A 16828-nucleotide genomic window follows, 5' to 3' on the forward strand; every position below is an offset into this window, starting at 1 on the left:
TCTTCTTATTTCTACCTGTCATTCCTTTCTTTTGTCCTCAATTCATGTTTCTTTTACCTGACAGCTTCATGACCTACCATGTGGAAATTCAGAAAACTCAACCATTCTGAATGAAGAAGTCACAGTTATGTCATGCATCTGACTTTATGACATTTTCCATTTTCTAGTGGAGGCTGTTCTTTTCATTCTTAGTCTCATTTACAGCAACCTAGCACATGCATTAAATAAATATTAGCAGCAGAAAACTTCCTTCACAAGGTGTAACTCACATGGCATGTGTATTCACTGTATGGCAGCTTTTAGTCTGGAAAAAAAAAAGTAATGGATGTGCCGTATGTGCCAAAATCTACCAGTTAATGTCTTCTTCATTAAAACTGAGAGGAACTTTATCTCAAAGCTACCAGAGAGAAGGCCTGGCCCAGTCTTGGATGGGGCTGTATGTGGCCTCGTCATACCTCTGAGAGGTACTAAAACTTACCTGAATAAATACCCTATCCCTGAGCTGTACTGATTGGCACGGTGCAGACGAAAAGACATCCGAAACCCCTAGAGGACTAAAGATCAGCTTTCTCTGAGAGAGGGGAAAAAAAAAAAGAAGGGAAACACCACAGTGTTCACAGGATACTTAATTTCCTAAGGTAGATTGAACAGTGTAAAATTCAGCTACTCCAGGTATGCACAGTATACCAAAACATCTGAAAAACATGCTGTTGCTGAGTTTTATCAGTGACCTTTTTCAGGGTAAGACAGAAAAGTGGTATTTCTAATTTTCTGACTCTCTTCGAAACAAAGTGACAATGATTTCAGACAAATTTAGTAATACTAATATACAGCGAGAGGGTATTTTTGTGGGGATACTGAAACTAAAATAAGTAGAATGAATGTCAGAAATAATAGCTTTAGTCTACTGTGATATATGTGGCCTTGGCACACCTTTTCAGAGCAAAAGAGTTATGAGAGGGTAGACTGTATTTCCCATTGATACTGCATTGGGTCTTTTGATCTGTTGGACAAGGTATAATAAGAGTATTTCTGCTAGCAGTATGGTAGTTGTTATTCTGATATCAATGACATGCATACAAGGCAAAATGCAGAGTCAATGAAATCAACATCTTTTTACTGCAGACTTGCCTAATTTCTTTCCTCACAGGTTAAGATACTTTTGCTAGAGGAAGTGCATAGCAAATAAAGTGTTTTTTTTCTTTATTTCCAAAAAAACTTTGACTATGTGTTGAAGTCATCTTACTCCCATATGGTTTAAAAGCCACAAAATACCAATTGCCTGGGTTAAAATGAATTCTCTTTAAAAAACTATTAAGATTTTAATAAGATTTTATTTTCCACCATATGGACTATACAAAGTATCTTAACCATTGAAAAAAAAAAAGGAAGGAAAGACACTTATCTGCTTGCCTGCCTGAAGTCTAATAAGTACTTGATAATGCTGCTATGCTCTGCACAGCTTTTGGTTTTGGCCTTAAAAACACTGATTACCACAACGACACAGGGCTCAAAAACTTGATAAGCTGAACTTTTGTCAACAGAAATATTTATCTTGCCACAAAAGCACTTCTCAAATGTATCTGTTCATATATTTACTATCCTGCTTTTGGCAACTCCAGACAGATGAAACTGAACCTGTAGGAAACCTTTCTTTTCAAGATGTGTGCAGTTTATTTCAGGTAAGCGAGGGACACATAAGAAAGACAATGGAAACAGGAAAGAAGAAAACAGGTGAGCAGCTGCTAAGTACAATAACACAGTAGTGAATGTATGCCCTTTCCTCCTCAAGCCAAGAATTCCAACATTTTAAATGGCACCTCTTAACATGAGTTAATTCTGCACAGATGAGTCAAGTGCATCACGAAAAGACTGCCATTCCAAGCTATTTTTTGATCTATTCAGTATCAGAACTGAATAAGCACAGTACTTACTGTTGGAAACACCTATTCTTTGATAATTATATTCAATAAAGCACTACAACATGCGTCAAGGAGCTGAGCTGAAAATCATTAATAAAAATCAGAAGGAAACCCTTTAATTAAAGCAGCAGGAAATACTATTTGCATTCAAGAAAGAACTTCTGAAAGTACCATGCTAACGGTTTTAAGAAAACAATTTCTGAACAGTAATCTGATTCAGTCACTTTGAAATCCAGAAAGTAATTTATACACCTGTGCTTTATGTATATAAAATCTGACTTGTCTCATTCTGCCATAAAATGTAAATACTCCAGATGAATGTACACAAAGCACACTAAAAAAAAAAAAAAAAAAATCAGAGCATCATTCACTTTGCACAGTAAAAAACCAAATACTTTCTAATAATATATGGCTGTATTAAGTTTTCCATTTGGAATGTTAAGCACTCTGATATGGGAGCAGGTGATGTATCCCTAATCATCACATTCACCTTTAAACTTTCTGGATTGGTAAACAGGGACATTTCTATAATACACACTGTGGTAATCTCAGATTACTGTCATATACTCTGACTTTGAATTCAATCACCTCATAGGGAAGAATTTATCAGGAAAATCTGACTGCACTCTTGTAAGATGTACCAATTAACATGAAAACTCAAGATGCTCAGGTGCCAGAATCTAAGTGCTAGACTCCCGATTTCTATTGTTCAACTGGAGGACACCTTGCAAAAAAGCTAGACAGTGCTTCCCTATCTGTGGATCAGCAAAATCTCAGATGCTGATTCTACACAAAACCTGAAGCAAGCCTGAACTATACAAATTCTGTGAGGTTTAGCAATTCTTCCAAGAAATGTGAACCGGTTATACTGTGACTGAAGATATTTTTCTGGGAAATAAGGGGAGCAAATATTAGTTATATCCTTAGATAATCTAGTATATAATAAATCTGCAACCAGCTACCAGTTTGGTGGTGTTCTAGGCAGGCTGTAAGCATTATTACCTGCTTCCCTTTCCATTTCTATGAAGATTTTAAAAGATTCTAAGTCAGTCTGTGCTGCTGAATTTGTTGAGCATTCACACTTGTCATACGTCAGCCTGGGAATCAAGTACCTTCTACTCAAGGTCTAATCAAAATAAAATAAAATTCATAGAATAGAAGCCTTAATGTCTTATAGAAGTGGGGAAAGAGGACTTGCTTGCTTTGGTGCCAATAGCCTAGACCATGAGAAAAAAATTACTTCAACAGTAATTTCTTCTGCAAACATAGCAATCTTTCTGTCCCCTTCTCCCCTAGCCCTTCTCTTTTTTTTCATTAAACCATTTTAGGTATCCTCCTTATTTGCCTTCTAATGGTGTATACAGCGCTCTCTTTCTCTCTTGCTAGTTTAATCATGACTGTCCAGAAAAAAAACTCCACGAAATACACAAAGTAGGAAAGGATAAATAAAATGGAATTTTCATGCCTATATATAGAATCTGGGCATTCTAATCCCTTCTTTCTTTCTTTACTTAAACATGGGAAGAGCTGTTCAACTCACAGATCATGTACGCACAATTTCGTGGAGCCATATAAAATACACTCATCCCAACGTGAGATCTGCAAGTTCAACACTGGTATGTTTGAACTTCCATTAGGCCCTGTGACTTTTTGGTTGATGCCTCTTTGCAAGACAAACTCTGCTGTGCAACCATTCTGTAAACTTCTTGCCTTTCTGTTAAGCTCTGCTAGAACTACATTATTTCCTGAAGGCTAGAATACTCTTTTGAGCTGTACACAAGCTGTTGAACTCTAGAAGCACTTGAAGCTATTGCCAGAATAACAGACTATTACTTTTTCATCCTACAAATTGCCATAAAAAAAGCACATGCATTTACAAACCCAGTCTGTGCACACATGCAAGTGTGCACAAATAGGTATAACTACTCTCTATATCACTCCAGTTCTTACTATTTAGAGATACTGGTAAAGATAGACAGAATAGAAAAAACAAACCTGAAACAGACATTTCTTACCATGTGCCACCCAGCCATGTTTACACTGATCACAGGTTCTCAGGTTAATCTTCCCTGGCTGAAAACATTCGCATGTGCAATTTACCAGTGTACAGCGAATAGCCTAGAAAAAGAAACAAAAAACACATATTAATGTATTTCTACCTGCTAGTACAAATTTGTTGTGAGGGCTCTAAGGATATGAACTGCATAGCAAAACCCATTTTTCTAACATCCAAAACACTGCTCTTTCTTTTAAGTAGAAATTAATTTTCGTTCAGAAACATATGTTAGTATGTCCCATGGATTTGAATACATTCCTAAAATCTTTAAAAGAATTGCTCTATTTCCTTTAGGGAAAAAAAAAAGTGGTACTACGAGGATTCTGTAGGAAAACTACAGATATGTTTCCCCTTCTCCCGTGGTACCCAAACTTATTTTCAGGTTTCCTTTATGTGGTTCAACTAAGAAGTAACTCTGTTGCAGAAAGGAGTCACGTATTTGATGGGTTCCCAAAACAGGATAAAGTGATCAAGGTACAAGAATAGGACTGGTTCATAAAACATTCTGTAACTTTCCTTTGCATTTATCATTTTCTCTAGTAACTAGGCATAGTCCTCTAGCTCCTAACATTCCTCATTTGTTAAACATATATTTCTCTGTTTCAGAGTAGCAATTCTAAAACTCCAGTCCTATGCAGAGATCTCAAATTTGCTTAAATAATACACATTATTAATATCTCATCTTACTTTTTAAAATTATTTCAAAAATGACACAGGTTTACTTTGGCAGGGGCTAGCTACATCTACAGAAAAGTGAATATAAATTGAATGAGACTCTTTATAATGTAACAGACATATGTTTTTAAATAGTGTAGAAGATGACCTGTGCACTTCAAACTGCTGCTAATAAATTTATGGCATGCATTTAGATGTAATTTGCATGGAGATTTCTGAGACGGGGACGCTTATTCTGATCATTCAAAGATTAACAATCTACTGTAACTACCAGAGCTGCCAGGAAAAGATATCTCTATAGATTTAGATGCAATCAATGATTACTTGGGGCTAAGGTGGAGGAAGGGTGCTTGGTACCTATTGCCACAGCGATCCTGAAGAATTATGAAGACACTTGCCTTTTCCAAGGAATTAACAGACACATTCACACACTTTTTCCGTACTAAAAAAATAATTATCTTAACTATACTGCCTTTAAAAAATTACATTCAGCATTAGCTTGCCCAAGTTAAACTCCTTGGCTGCTGACAATGAAAAAGACTCAGAGTTATTCTAAATGTTTGATCTCTTTACTTATTTATCTGCATTAGACAGCAATTTAAAGACATTTGTAGTTCAGGAATACACTTAATATCTGTATTTCTCTGACAAATTTCGAGTACAAGAGTCCTTTATCCCTCCTATCCTATTGCTCTTTTACAATCTTTTACAGACCTACTGGGGAAAAAAACAACTGCTCTATTATGCCTGACACTTCAGGTCCTCAGCCCCAATGTCACCTGTCCAATTACTCATTAGCTAGGTTATAAAACACTGCTCTATGTATGCCTGATTAAAAGAATTAGTAATATGAAATAAGGGTACCAAAGAAGTGCTGACTATGCAAGAATAATATATGTGTTTGTGGGTTATGAGAAAAAATTCTCCTGAAAGGCCCTGTTTCATGTTCAATAGTTTATTGACTCAGTAATATATCAGGTCTCCACTGGTCAGTAATGGTGTTCTTTTGCTACTACGTTCATTAATTAATGAACTCAGTAATTAATTGTACTGCAAGAAGGAGGTCTTAAAAAATGGTATTCTTATTTGACCATAAAAGATTTTCTCACATTCACTACCTTTTTTAGATCTCTGCACCTATGTGACACATATTTGTTGTATTCGATGGTATTTTGATTTGATCACTTGTCACTTACAGTATGTATAAGAGGTGTAATATAGTGTAGTACATGTAGCAGATGAAACTCTGACATTTGGTAGAGCTGCTTTATTAAGGCTCATCAGCATTTCCATTACAACCCTATCTACTTTTGGCCTAGAGACTAACAGGTTGTCTGTAAAAATTTGATTCATCTTGAACCTGAAGTACAGTGTTTCAGCCTAAGAGTAAGTTTTATTACACACTTAAAAAAATTAGCCATTTAGCTGTTATAGATTTAAGATGGGGTAAAAAAGTTTAGGTTACATGTTTCTTTTCTTCTTTCCCAAGTTAAAGAGAGTATTGATGATGTAAAGTGTTGAAGGAGATTAATTAATTAGTATAATTTCTATCTTCTATATCGCAAAAAAAGTTCATCCAAATTTTTCAGAAACGTGAAAATGTCAGCTTTTTCCCCAAGTAACTAAATCTGAAAAGTCTTCAAAAAGAGCTATGCAAAAAGTCTTCAAAAAGAGCTACTTTTATAAAGTAATACAGATTGGCATGAGAAACTCAAAAGATAATTAACAAGGCCAAAATATTGTCTGGCCTTACTTGGCTGCTTTTTCTGCAGCATGCGTGTGGATGCCAGGTTGTAATTTGGTTTCAGTAGTTCCCCATTCCACCACAGAGAATCCCATGCACACTTCTGAGTCTTGAGGATTACCCCTCAAGCTGCAAGATGCTCATTTAGGACTGGAAATACTCATTCTAGTTCAAGTTCTGGCATGATCTTAGGCAAATTACTTTGTTAACCTGATGCCTACAATTCCCTAAACAACGAGACACAATGATAGTAAAGTGTTACCAGGGTAGATGCAACATAAATTTTGAGGCACTCTATATTGAAAAATCTCAATCTTTATTTCAAAGATAAATTTTTCACTCATTTTTACTCAGTTCGTTCAGAATCATTGCAACTACCTCAGATCACTACAATATCCAACATGAAGTCAATGTAACTGGGTGAAGAAAAGATTCAAGATGCCAGAAGTAGTCTGGCAGGGACTGAACACTAACATTCAGTAAACACAAAAGAAAGTATTGCCCTTGAAGACCTTCAAAATGAAAACTGAGCTTTGCAAGGATATGTATCCAAATTATTAACAGTATTTTTCTACTGTTTTTCAATAGCATTTGAGCATACAAGTCAGTGAGAGCTTGTGCAAGAGACCCAGAATGGCAGCCAGAGGTGAATGTGACATAGATTCACCTAAGAACCCAAAGCTGTAATGCAGATCTCCATTTTCCAGTGGCAGAATTTTAAGACACAGTAGCTGGTGTGCTTGTAGATAGCAGTGTGTGTTGGGGAAACTGTGGTCAGACATCTGTTACTGCTTAATTTGAAAGGGGTGGGGTTGGAAGTCTGGATAAGAAAAAGATCCTAGGTCAGTTTGTAGCCCCTAAATATTGTAACCATTGTTCAAATCTGTTAAAGAGTAGGTATAAAAATCCAAGGGCGCAGCAATATTAAACTTTTGCCAGAAAGTGCTTCTGAAAGAGTACAGCTAGGCATCCGGGAAGTCATGCCCTGTAATTCTGCCTTCCCGAGATTTTGCTAAAAAGTTTATGCAGTGGGACTTTGCATATTAAACTATTTTGTAAGGAAAGAATCATAAATCTTCCCTGACTAAGGTTTTACTAGAAATTTCTCTAAGAAAGACAGAGAGAACAGAAGGAAAGGAAAAAAAAGCAATGACTTTTCTTAGTAAAAGAAAGGGTAAAATAAGCAAATACAGCCTCCCCTGTACTAGCTGGTAGGCGACCATGTATTTAGATGACAACTTCCAGGTTACATATCCTTAAGTACGTAACAAAACATGGTTTTCTACAGCTTCTTGAGACATGCTGTTATGTTTTACCACATCAATGGCCTTCAGTTAACAGGAGTTCTCAGACATTTTTATACATCCCTTCAAGTGAGTTCCTAATATAACTCTGCTTGTATTTCTATCAAAATTATAATGAGGACCTGTGGAGGAAATAGACTGGATTTCAGTAGAATCATTTAAAATAGTTTATACCACTGATTCCTAAAATCCTAAAATGTTATAATTGACACTGAAACATTCAGAAATATCCTGCTGCTCTCTTTGAGATCTTCTTCCTGTAAAGCATAACACAGAAAGAAGGGAACTCTGTCTAATATTAAAGCATGATTTCTAGTACCTGTATGCATAAGTTTGTATGGATAACATTAAAAGATGTTAGACCTGACGTCTGTGGGTTTCCCCCAGACCAAGGATATTCATTTAACATTGTTTGGGTGATTTGATTATATCTAAAAAGTAAATATTATTCACATGTTAATAGAAATAGCCTATAGCAGTGGTGGAAAATCAATCTGTCTATTTTGCAGAGCTTCCAAGGGATAAGAGGCAATAACCTACCATGAAAGGGATTACAGTGTGGGAGAAGGAGGAGAATATGTGAAAAAGAGATATGATTCTTCCTCTGGAGTTCTTACCAGTGACTACAAGAGATGAAGGGAGTTTTAAACGATATAATATTCTGGAGAGATGGGTAAGTTTTGCAAAAAAAATTCTTAATATAACTTGTGATGAGGCCTCAAGAGTCCTGTGAGGTTGAACAGCATCTTACTGAAATCTCAGATACATCCTTCTATGCAGTGGCAGTGTTAACAGAGCTTTACTCTTCATGTCCTTGCCTTACCTTTTTCATGCACAAAAAGGTATTTAAGAAATGTCCCCTATCCAACCATCTATAATATATTACTGTGTATCTGAATACATAATGGAGTAAACTATACCCACTCTCTGTACAATCTACCTGTCTAATGCATCGCCCATACATCTATCCTACAGAGCTCACACAATCTAAATCCACTGTTACCAGATACAGGAGCATGAAGCTTGAGGATGATCTGCTCATTGAAACCTTTTCAGCAAGACTGCAGACCAGCCAACTGGTGCAGTTTTTGACAGCTGCATTAAAATCAGTAAGACTCTTAAGTGCATACGCACTTTGCACAAATGTATGAATTAACAAGAATGCCAAGGGTTTTAAATACATACACATATACACATACACATACTTAAAATTTAGATTTTGTATAATGTGGCAATTCACAAGTTCTATGCGTTTTTGTAATATAGGCAAGAACTTCCCCTACTTAATTGACAGAAAAAACGATCTAATTTATGATTTTAGAAACAATAAAAGTGTTGGTGGTTTATATCAATAAATGAAATATTTGCACGAAATTACAAGAAGTAAAAGCAAAAGTAAAAAGTAAAAGCAAAGGTTACTTGGAAAAGTAAAAGTTTCCAAGTTTACTTGGAAAAGTAAAAGCAAAAAGCACTTTTTGCAACTTATCTCTCAACTTTAAGAAAAACCAGTATGATAAATTAACATTTTCTATCTATTGTCAAACAGTTTTATTCTATATTAGAAATGCCCAATACCTAATTTTGAACCAATATTTTATTGAAAGTAAGTAACACTGTCATTGGGAGAATAATTTAGAGCCATATAGTAGTTGGTCTTGAGACATGACACCACATCAAAATAATCAAAGTTAATGAGTAAGAGGCTGATGAGAAACATAGAGATCTACACTTGTGTTGGTTTATGTTGACTCATGACAGTAAGTTATGAAGCAGCAGACAACAGGTAAGTTCTGTACATGTTTCAGCACTTTTTTAATAGAGAGTCTCCTCTGCCATTATTTTTTTCTTACTGTTTCTTTGTTATAAAGTGAAGAAGACAAAATCTGTCTATCTAAGCTGACACCGTTGCTTAGCGCAGGACTGTACCGTACTACTGTTTTACGTTGGGAGTTGCTTCTTTCTTTTCCAAAGCACATTTTATATGGTCTATAAACAGCTCTTAGAAAGTCTGTCACTTCTCTTCTTTACTATTTCATGAATCCAAATAAATATTTTTGTCCTGTCAATTAAGTACTTTTTTAAAAGACCACAGCATGGCAAAAAGATCCCAATGAAATTATACTCCTTTAATAGCTGGCAAATCAGGAGTACAATACAGTCTATTTTCAAATTAACATCAAAAGGAGGATCGTTTGTATACTGACATTTAGGAAATGCACAGTGTCACCTGCCTATAATGAGCTTGGTATTACAGAGAATTGTTTTGGTTTAACTCCAGCTGACAACTAAGCCCCACACAGCCACCTGATCTGGGCGAGAGTGGGATGGGGGTGAGAACTGGAAAAGTAAAAGTGATGAAATTTGTGAGCTGAGATAAAGAAAGTTTAACAGATAGAGCAAAAAAACCCACAAGCAATCAAAACCAAGGGATTCATTATCCCCCTTCCCATGGGCAGGCAACATTTCCAAAGTACTTTTTAACTTGTAAGAAAGAAGGAAAACTGGGGTGGAAGTGCTTGCCATACTTTCTCCAAAAAGAAGCAGACATATGCAGAAATATTTCTGTGTTTACAGGGAGGTCTTATGTCTCCATCACATAATTCTGGTACAAATATGACAATTTTTAAACTCAGCTAAAATGTTTACATGCGTAATTCTGCAGCCAAAACACTGGACTGGAAAAGGAGCAATGCCTTGATTCTGATCCTAGGTGTGTCACTCCCACAGATGTACTGTGGGGCACTGGTCAAGTTACTTAACAACCCAATTTCTAACTGCCCAATCTGAAAAAAATGGGCAATGATAACACTTACCATTTTCAGAGATAAGGCTAATAAACTGCTCACATAACATAGTAAACTATGAGGACAAAAGGTAAGGCAGAAGCATTTGGTGTTACTATTTCTCCTGCTGGTACAAAATTTTTAACATTTTTTTTTAATTATACAATCTTAGGTTGATTTACCACTCTTAAATTAATTATTTTAAACATAGGAATCACCTAGAGGAAATAACCTTAATTGATATATGACCATTACTAGTTTCAATACCTGTAGTCTAATAATGCTTTGCCCAAAACAAAAAACAGTAAGGGGGAATATACTTTGCATTTGAATGGTCTGAAACTTTCATGTAATGCTACAATACTTTTGATCTCTCTCCCATTTAGAGACACTCAAAGATCTTCTGAATTATTCACTGCATTGCAGTATTTTCTTAGCAATTTCACATCACATTGTTTCTTACTTGTATTTATTTTCAGTAAGTACAATTCGAAAGGTAGTAGTATTGTTATATTTCTCTGTGGCATTCAAGAAAACTCTTACTAATATAATACGAAGGGAAGGATGCTAACAAGAGAGAAAGCTGTCAATAGGATAAAACAGCTTTTCCTGGAACAAGGACAACATAGTTTTTAAGCATTTTATAAAACTATTTTCAAGTCTGCTGGAGAAAGAGCTGGTAAGTGAATAGGGAATAAGAAGACAAGGAAAAAAATAATTTGTAATCTATTAATTTAGGAGTTGCTCTTCAGTTCTACAGCAGACACTTCCAAAAGTGGAAACCTGTGTCAAGGAATGCTACCTAGACCTTTCTAGAGAAAACACAATGCAAAACATATTTGTTATTTTTCAGTAACTTTCTGTAGACCTTTCATCCTGATTCTAGACGCTCAACTCACAGTGCTGTCAACAGGACATTCTACAAAGACTAAAGGTAAAGTATTACCCTATGTTTCCGTAACATGTTAAACTGTTACGGTTTCAGGCACCAAAGACAAAGTTGTTAGCACTGAAAAAAATAAGACTGACAAGTGGTTCTTTGCTTAAAATTGAAGAGAAAACACATAGTTGATTTAAGAATGAGATACCCCACACCTGACAGCATGTTAGCAAACAGACATTTGTTCTTATAGTTGAAAACCAGATTCATGTTATGAAACCAACACTGTCAGTCACTGGAGTTCAACCACATACTCTTCTAGAGATTAACACTGCAAGCTCCACCCAGGTCCTCATCTCAAGTAAGCAAAAATTACCATCTTCTTTAGAGAGCACAGGCAGCAAGTTGCTTCCACTGGTTTTACTGCCCTGCTTACCCTGGATCAATCATTTACTCTGCTCTGGTGAGACCCACCTGGGGTACTTCATCTACCTCTGGAGTCCTCAGCAAAGGAAAGACATGGACCTGTTGGAGCGAGTCTGAAGAAGGACCATGAAGATGATCAGAGGGCTGGAATACCTATCCTATGAGAAAAGCCTGAGAGAATCGGGGTAGTTGAGCCATGGTGAGAGAAGGCTCCAAGGAGGCCTTGTAACAGCCTTCCAGTACCTAAACAAGGCTACAAGAAAGCTGGAGAGGGACTTTTTCTAAGGGTATGTAGTGATAGGACAAGGGGTTATAGCTTTAAACTGAAAAAGGGTAGATTTCAATTGGCTATAAGGAAAAAAATTTTTTTCAAGGATGGTGGTAAAACACTGGAACAGGTTGCCCAGAAAGGTGGTAGATGCCCCATCCCTGGGAACATTCCAGTCCAGGTTGGATGGAGCTCTGCTACTGTCCTGATCTAGTTGAAGATGTCCCTGCCCATGGCAGAGGGTTGAACTAGATAATCTTTAAATGTCCCTTCCACCCCTAACCATTCCATGAGCCTATAATTCTATGGAAAGTCTAGGTGATGATTCTGTGGAAAATAAGTGCATCTGCTGGCAACTATATTGGGTAATACTGAGATCCCCATACTGTAGCATCAGCCTTGTGAAAGTATGTAAACCAATAATTCAAAGCTTGTGATGTAAAAATTAAACTAAATAAAGCATGCTCCAAATGGAAATTTTCCTGCAGTATCTTAAAAAGACATAGAGCCTGTTGATGTAGTATGAGCATGGAAAGAAGCTGTCAACATATTTTTTTTACACTACATGGACTATTGGGTCAGTAATTCACGAAAGAAGATTCTTTTTCAGTAGATTATAAATGGTTCAAAAAGAGTTATTTAAATCTTTTAAATCAAACAACAAATCTATTAAATCTAGTATCTGTTATTCATTAATTGTATCCCGACAAATTAATCAGAAGCCTTAAAGGTGATCAGATAAATATCTTTCTCTAGACTAGTCTTGATCGATCTCAGTCACAGGCTGTCCAGTAAAAATTACAAGATGCAAATACGCAAAAATATCACCTTTAACAGGTAAACAGAGAACCTTATAAGAAAAATGTAAACATCCACACAAAATTATGTTGGCAAGATCAGCAGTTAGATTTCTTATTTTCAACTTTTTTCTTCTATAAATCTATAGAATAAGCAACATCTGAGTTAAACAAAGTAAAATGCAGCATGAGTCCTGGACTAGCTATTCCTTTCTGTCCAGTTATTTAGGAATTCTCTTTTAAGAATATCACAAATACGTTGTTTGCTGTCTAATCTGCTCTTCAAGAAGATTTGACTTTTCAGGCTTTTCTTTCCTTCTCATATGTTACTGTTTTCTGGATTCTAAATGATGCGTTTTCAGTTTAGAAAAAAAAAATTGGATTTACACTGCACTGTATTGCATTCTTGCCAGTGAAGCTAAATACGAGTTCTAAAGAAGTCACATGAAAGAGTTATAACGAAAGATTTTATTGTTTTGAAAATAATTCTAAAAAGAAAATTATCTTTTCTGTTTCATCAAGGTCAACACTCTGTACTATGTGTCCTGTTTTTAACATAACCTAAAGCAATAACTTCTTATTTCTACTGTCAAAATACTCAATCCTGCACTGTACCTTCAGTGACTAACTCTGTCAGCCACAAAACTGACACTGTAAGCAAATAAGAACAAGCAAACCACACAACCTTTTTTTTAACCTGGCCCCCAAAGAGTCAGATTAATAGGTGCAAAGTTTTCTCTTCATTAAAGTCATTCATTATTTAAATATGTATTTCTTGCAGTAATGTAACTTTTAAATTTTGCTTCTTCAATACCTCCTGAAAATAGAGTAATGGACTTTTTTCATGAAGGTTCACTAAAGTATACTCTATCCCTTCATCTTACGTATGAGAGAGAAGAATTACAGTAAATAGAAATGGAAATACATAAAATGTTTCTCCTTGGCCAGAATAGAACATGTATATATATATACACACACGTGTGTGTGTGTGTGTGTGTGTGTGTGTGTGTGTGTGTGTGTGTGTGTGTGTGTGTGTGTGTGTGTCTAACTAGAGAGAGAGAGAAAAAGAGAGAGAAGGAGGGTGGGGGGAGATATCACTGGTTTTCTCAGAAGGATTTTCTTTTATACATAGCTTTATCCTATAATTTTGTCCCTGTTGGGCATACTGCCTAAATTTAAACACAAACAGTCAAGCAATGAAGAAACATTACCACATTTACTGTGAACAAAAACTCCCAGTTGTACAGTGAAATTTTAATACATTTCAACTTATCTCTTTTACTAATGGGGAGAGTACAAACCCTGCAGGAATTCGCTGTGCAAACTGGTAATTACAGTAGACTCACTTTTTTATAATGCATATGTATAGTCAGACACAAGAAACATAGCTGCCCTTTTGATGTAGGTTACAATAGGAATGTTTTAAAAAAATTATGAAAATCTACTGCAATTCTAAAGGAATGCATTAACTCATAGGAAGTTGTCCTTTAGCTGTACTCAAGAACACAAAAATATACAATAGAATATAATAATAATTATATTTACTTGCTTTTATAAACCAAAGCACAAGTTTTAGCCACCTGTTCTTTTTATTCAAGTAGGGGATTTTTGTTTTGGGGTTTTTTGTTGGTTTGTTGGTTATGGTTTTTTTCCTAATGTACTTACTTGTACATTTCCATCCTACAACATCATGTATGAGTTGAGAAGATTTTTGTTCTCCCATGCCTCTTCCTTTGCACAACCTTCAAATTTAAATAGTTTTGATCTTCAAATTTATGTCTCATTAAATCATTAAAACATGTACTTAAAAGCACTACTGTAATTGTACAAATTTACAACATACAATGTCCAGCTCATCCAAGGTAAGACATGCTGTTTATGGCAAAACACGTTTGCAGCGTACACAAAGACAATCTGAGGACGTGTAAAATATAAGTAAGATCTACTGCCATGTCATACATAGAGACAACATTTATCTTTAATACAGTAATGATAAGACAGAGCTATTGTTAACGAAAAAACCCAAGCAAGCAAACAAACAAAAACAACGTAGAAGACAAGTAAAGGCCTACAAAAAAAGACACATATTTCTAAGTCTCTTACAGTTGGTACTGCTATTTTTTAAAGCCTACCAACCATACCACTTGATTCTGCAAATACTCGCATCCTCACTGTTTACATATATTCATATTCGTTAAAGGTAGAAAAAACCCTCACACAATTCAATAATTAAATCACTGTGTGAGCCAAGTACAACACATAAAAAGATCATGTAACAATTCCAGCTTCTGAAGTCCTGTAAAAAGGCACATCTTCAAAATTGCCAGAGGAGCAAGTCACACTACATAGCATCTCTTTGGGCCAAATGCTGCATTTTCACTAGTTTGCAACACCCAGCTTTGCCTTTCTCTGTTAAGCAGCTCTTGAGTGTTATGTTGATTGAACGGCAACATGAAACGTTTGCAAGTTTCTCTTACTATGGAGTAGCATATTCACAGATCAAGACAGTCACAGGTAAAATCACTAGACTCCAAGGCTTCATTCTTCAAGCAAAGGAAGTTGTTATTACAAAGAAGTTGGTGTGTAAATGATCGCTCAGTCACCAATGAGGGAATCGATGGTCAAATGAAAATGACAACAATAGTGATGGTGAAGGTCACTCTTGTAAGACCTTCAAAGACACTTTCCATGGAGGCATTACTAGAACCCCTGAAATATTATGTGAGTTGAAAATCTTTATTTCCCTCACTGCTGGGCAGTAGCTTTCTCACAGATGTAACCCTCTTCTCCAGAGATGGTTTCTTTTAGCAATGAAAAGCGAGTTGTTAATGATTGTGGAATCACTTAACTTTTTTTTATACAAGAAATTTGGCCTTGATTAAATATGAAGAGATTCCTTCTCATTCAGAATTAGGGAGTCTGGTACAATGTGAGCATCAGATTACGAAGGGTGCTACACCAGGGTTGCTAACAAAAGGCACAGAACACCATAATGTATGTATGTATGGTGTTTTACTAACTCTTATGAGAAAATAAAATCTACAAAGTACTAGGAGAGTGAGAAATATGTGTGCCCATAGTTCTGTGAGTGTAAACATTCTTCACAGTAACAAAACTAATTTTCACAGAATAGAAGATACATGCTGTATCACTTGTGAGTCTGGCTGATGCAATACTTAGCTTGTGCTTAGTCAGCAAGTCTCTGTTGAAAGCATAGGGGAGGTAACGCAAACTCATCCTCCAAAATTACCTTTACCACTGTACATCATAATTGTCACAGTGGTTTCTGTCCATCTCAGGGTGGGCAGAGGAGATACACAGAAGCTCAGTCTGGACTTACCAATGCATATGCTGTGCTAAAATTTCTCTTAATTTCTGGATTTCAGAACCAGTGTGAGAAGAAACAAGAGACAATATATCCCAGATTATGACTCTGAGTAGAAGACAGCAGATTCAGTCACATTTCTAAATGGGAGAAACAGTATCTTTGCAATGAATATGCAGGAACAGAGCTGCCTTCCTCTTCCTCAGTTACCACTTTCAATTAATTCCCAAGGATTCAAGGAAAGGAAACTCCAATCAACTGGAAAAAGACACTGCTCCCTTGTCACATGCAAAAGTGAGCAACGCCTATTTTTAACAACTTTCCATTAAAAGAAAAAATTACAATACTAAATGCATGTAAAAAGACTGTATGTGAGACAGTTAAAGGCTTTACCTAATGAGAGCGTTCCACATCATTGACAGTGACCCTCATTAGTTATTTCTTGATACTTCCCAATTTTTTAGTACTCAGTTCAACTTCGGACACTATTTTGGCAAGTGTAAAGGACCTTCAATACATGCAGAGGTTCTGAGGATCTTGATATTACATAATTTTCTTTCTCCCTCTTACTCCTCCTTTTTATAATATCATCTCTAACAGTTGATGACATGAGCAGAAAAAAAAAGAAAACTAATCAGAATCAGGTGG

At 35.9% G+C, this 16828-nt stretch overlaps 1 protein-coding gene across 2 annotated transcripts in view; it reads right to left on the reverse strand.

Annotated features, from left to right (window-relative positions):
• BNC2 (basonuclin 2) overlaps nucleotides 1-16828 on the reverse strand; it is a 299095-nt gene that overhangs the window by 129448 nt on the left and 152819 nt on the right. For both annotated transcript variants that reach the window (XM_018080995.2, XM_008934775.2), the window contains one exon: nucleotides 3938-4040. In XM_018080995.2, coding sequence (XP_017936484.1) covers nucleotides 3938-4040 — 103 coding nt within the window. The remainder of the gene's footprint in view (nucleotides 1-3937; nucleotides 4041-16828) is intronic.

The sequence above is a fragment of the Manacus vitellinus genome, unplaced genomic scaffold, assembly GCF_001715985.3.
Source record: "Manacus vitellinus isolate BGI_N305 unplaced genomic scaffold, ASM171598v3 scaffold_50_pilon, whole genome shotgun sequence".
NCBI classification, from domain to species: Eukaryota; Metazoa; Chordata; class Aves; order Passeriformes; family Pipridae; genus Manacus; species Manacus vitellinus.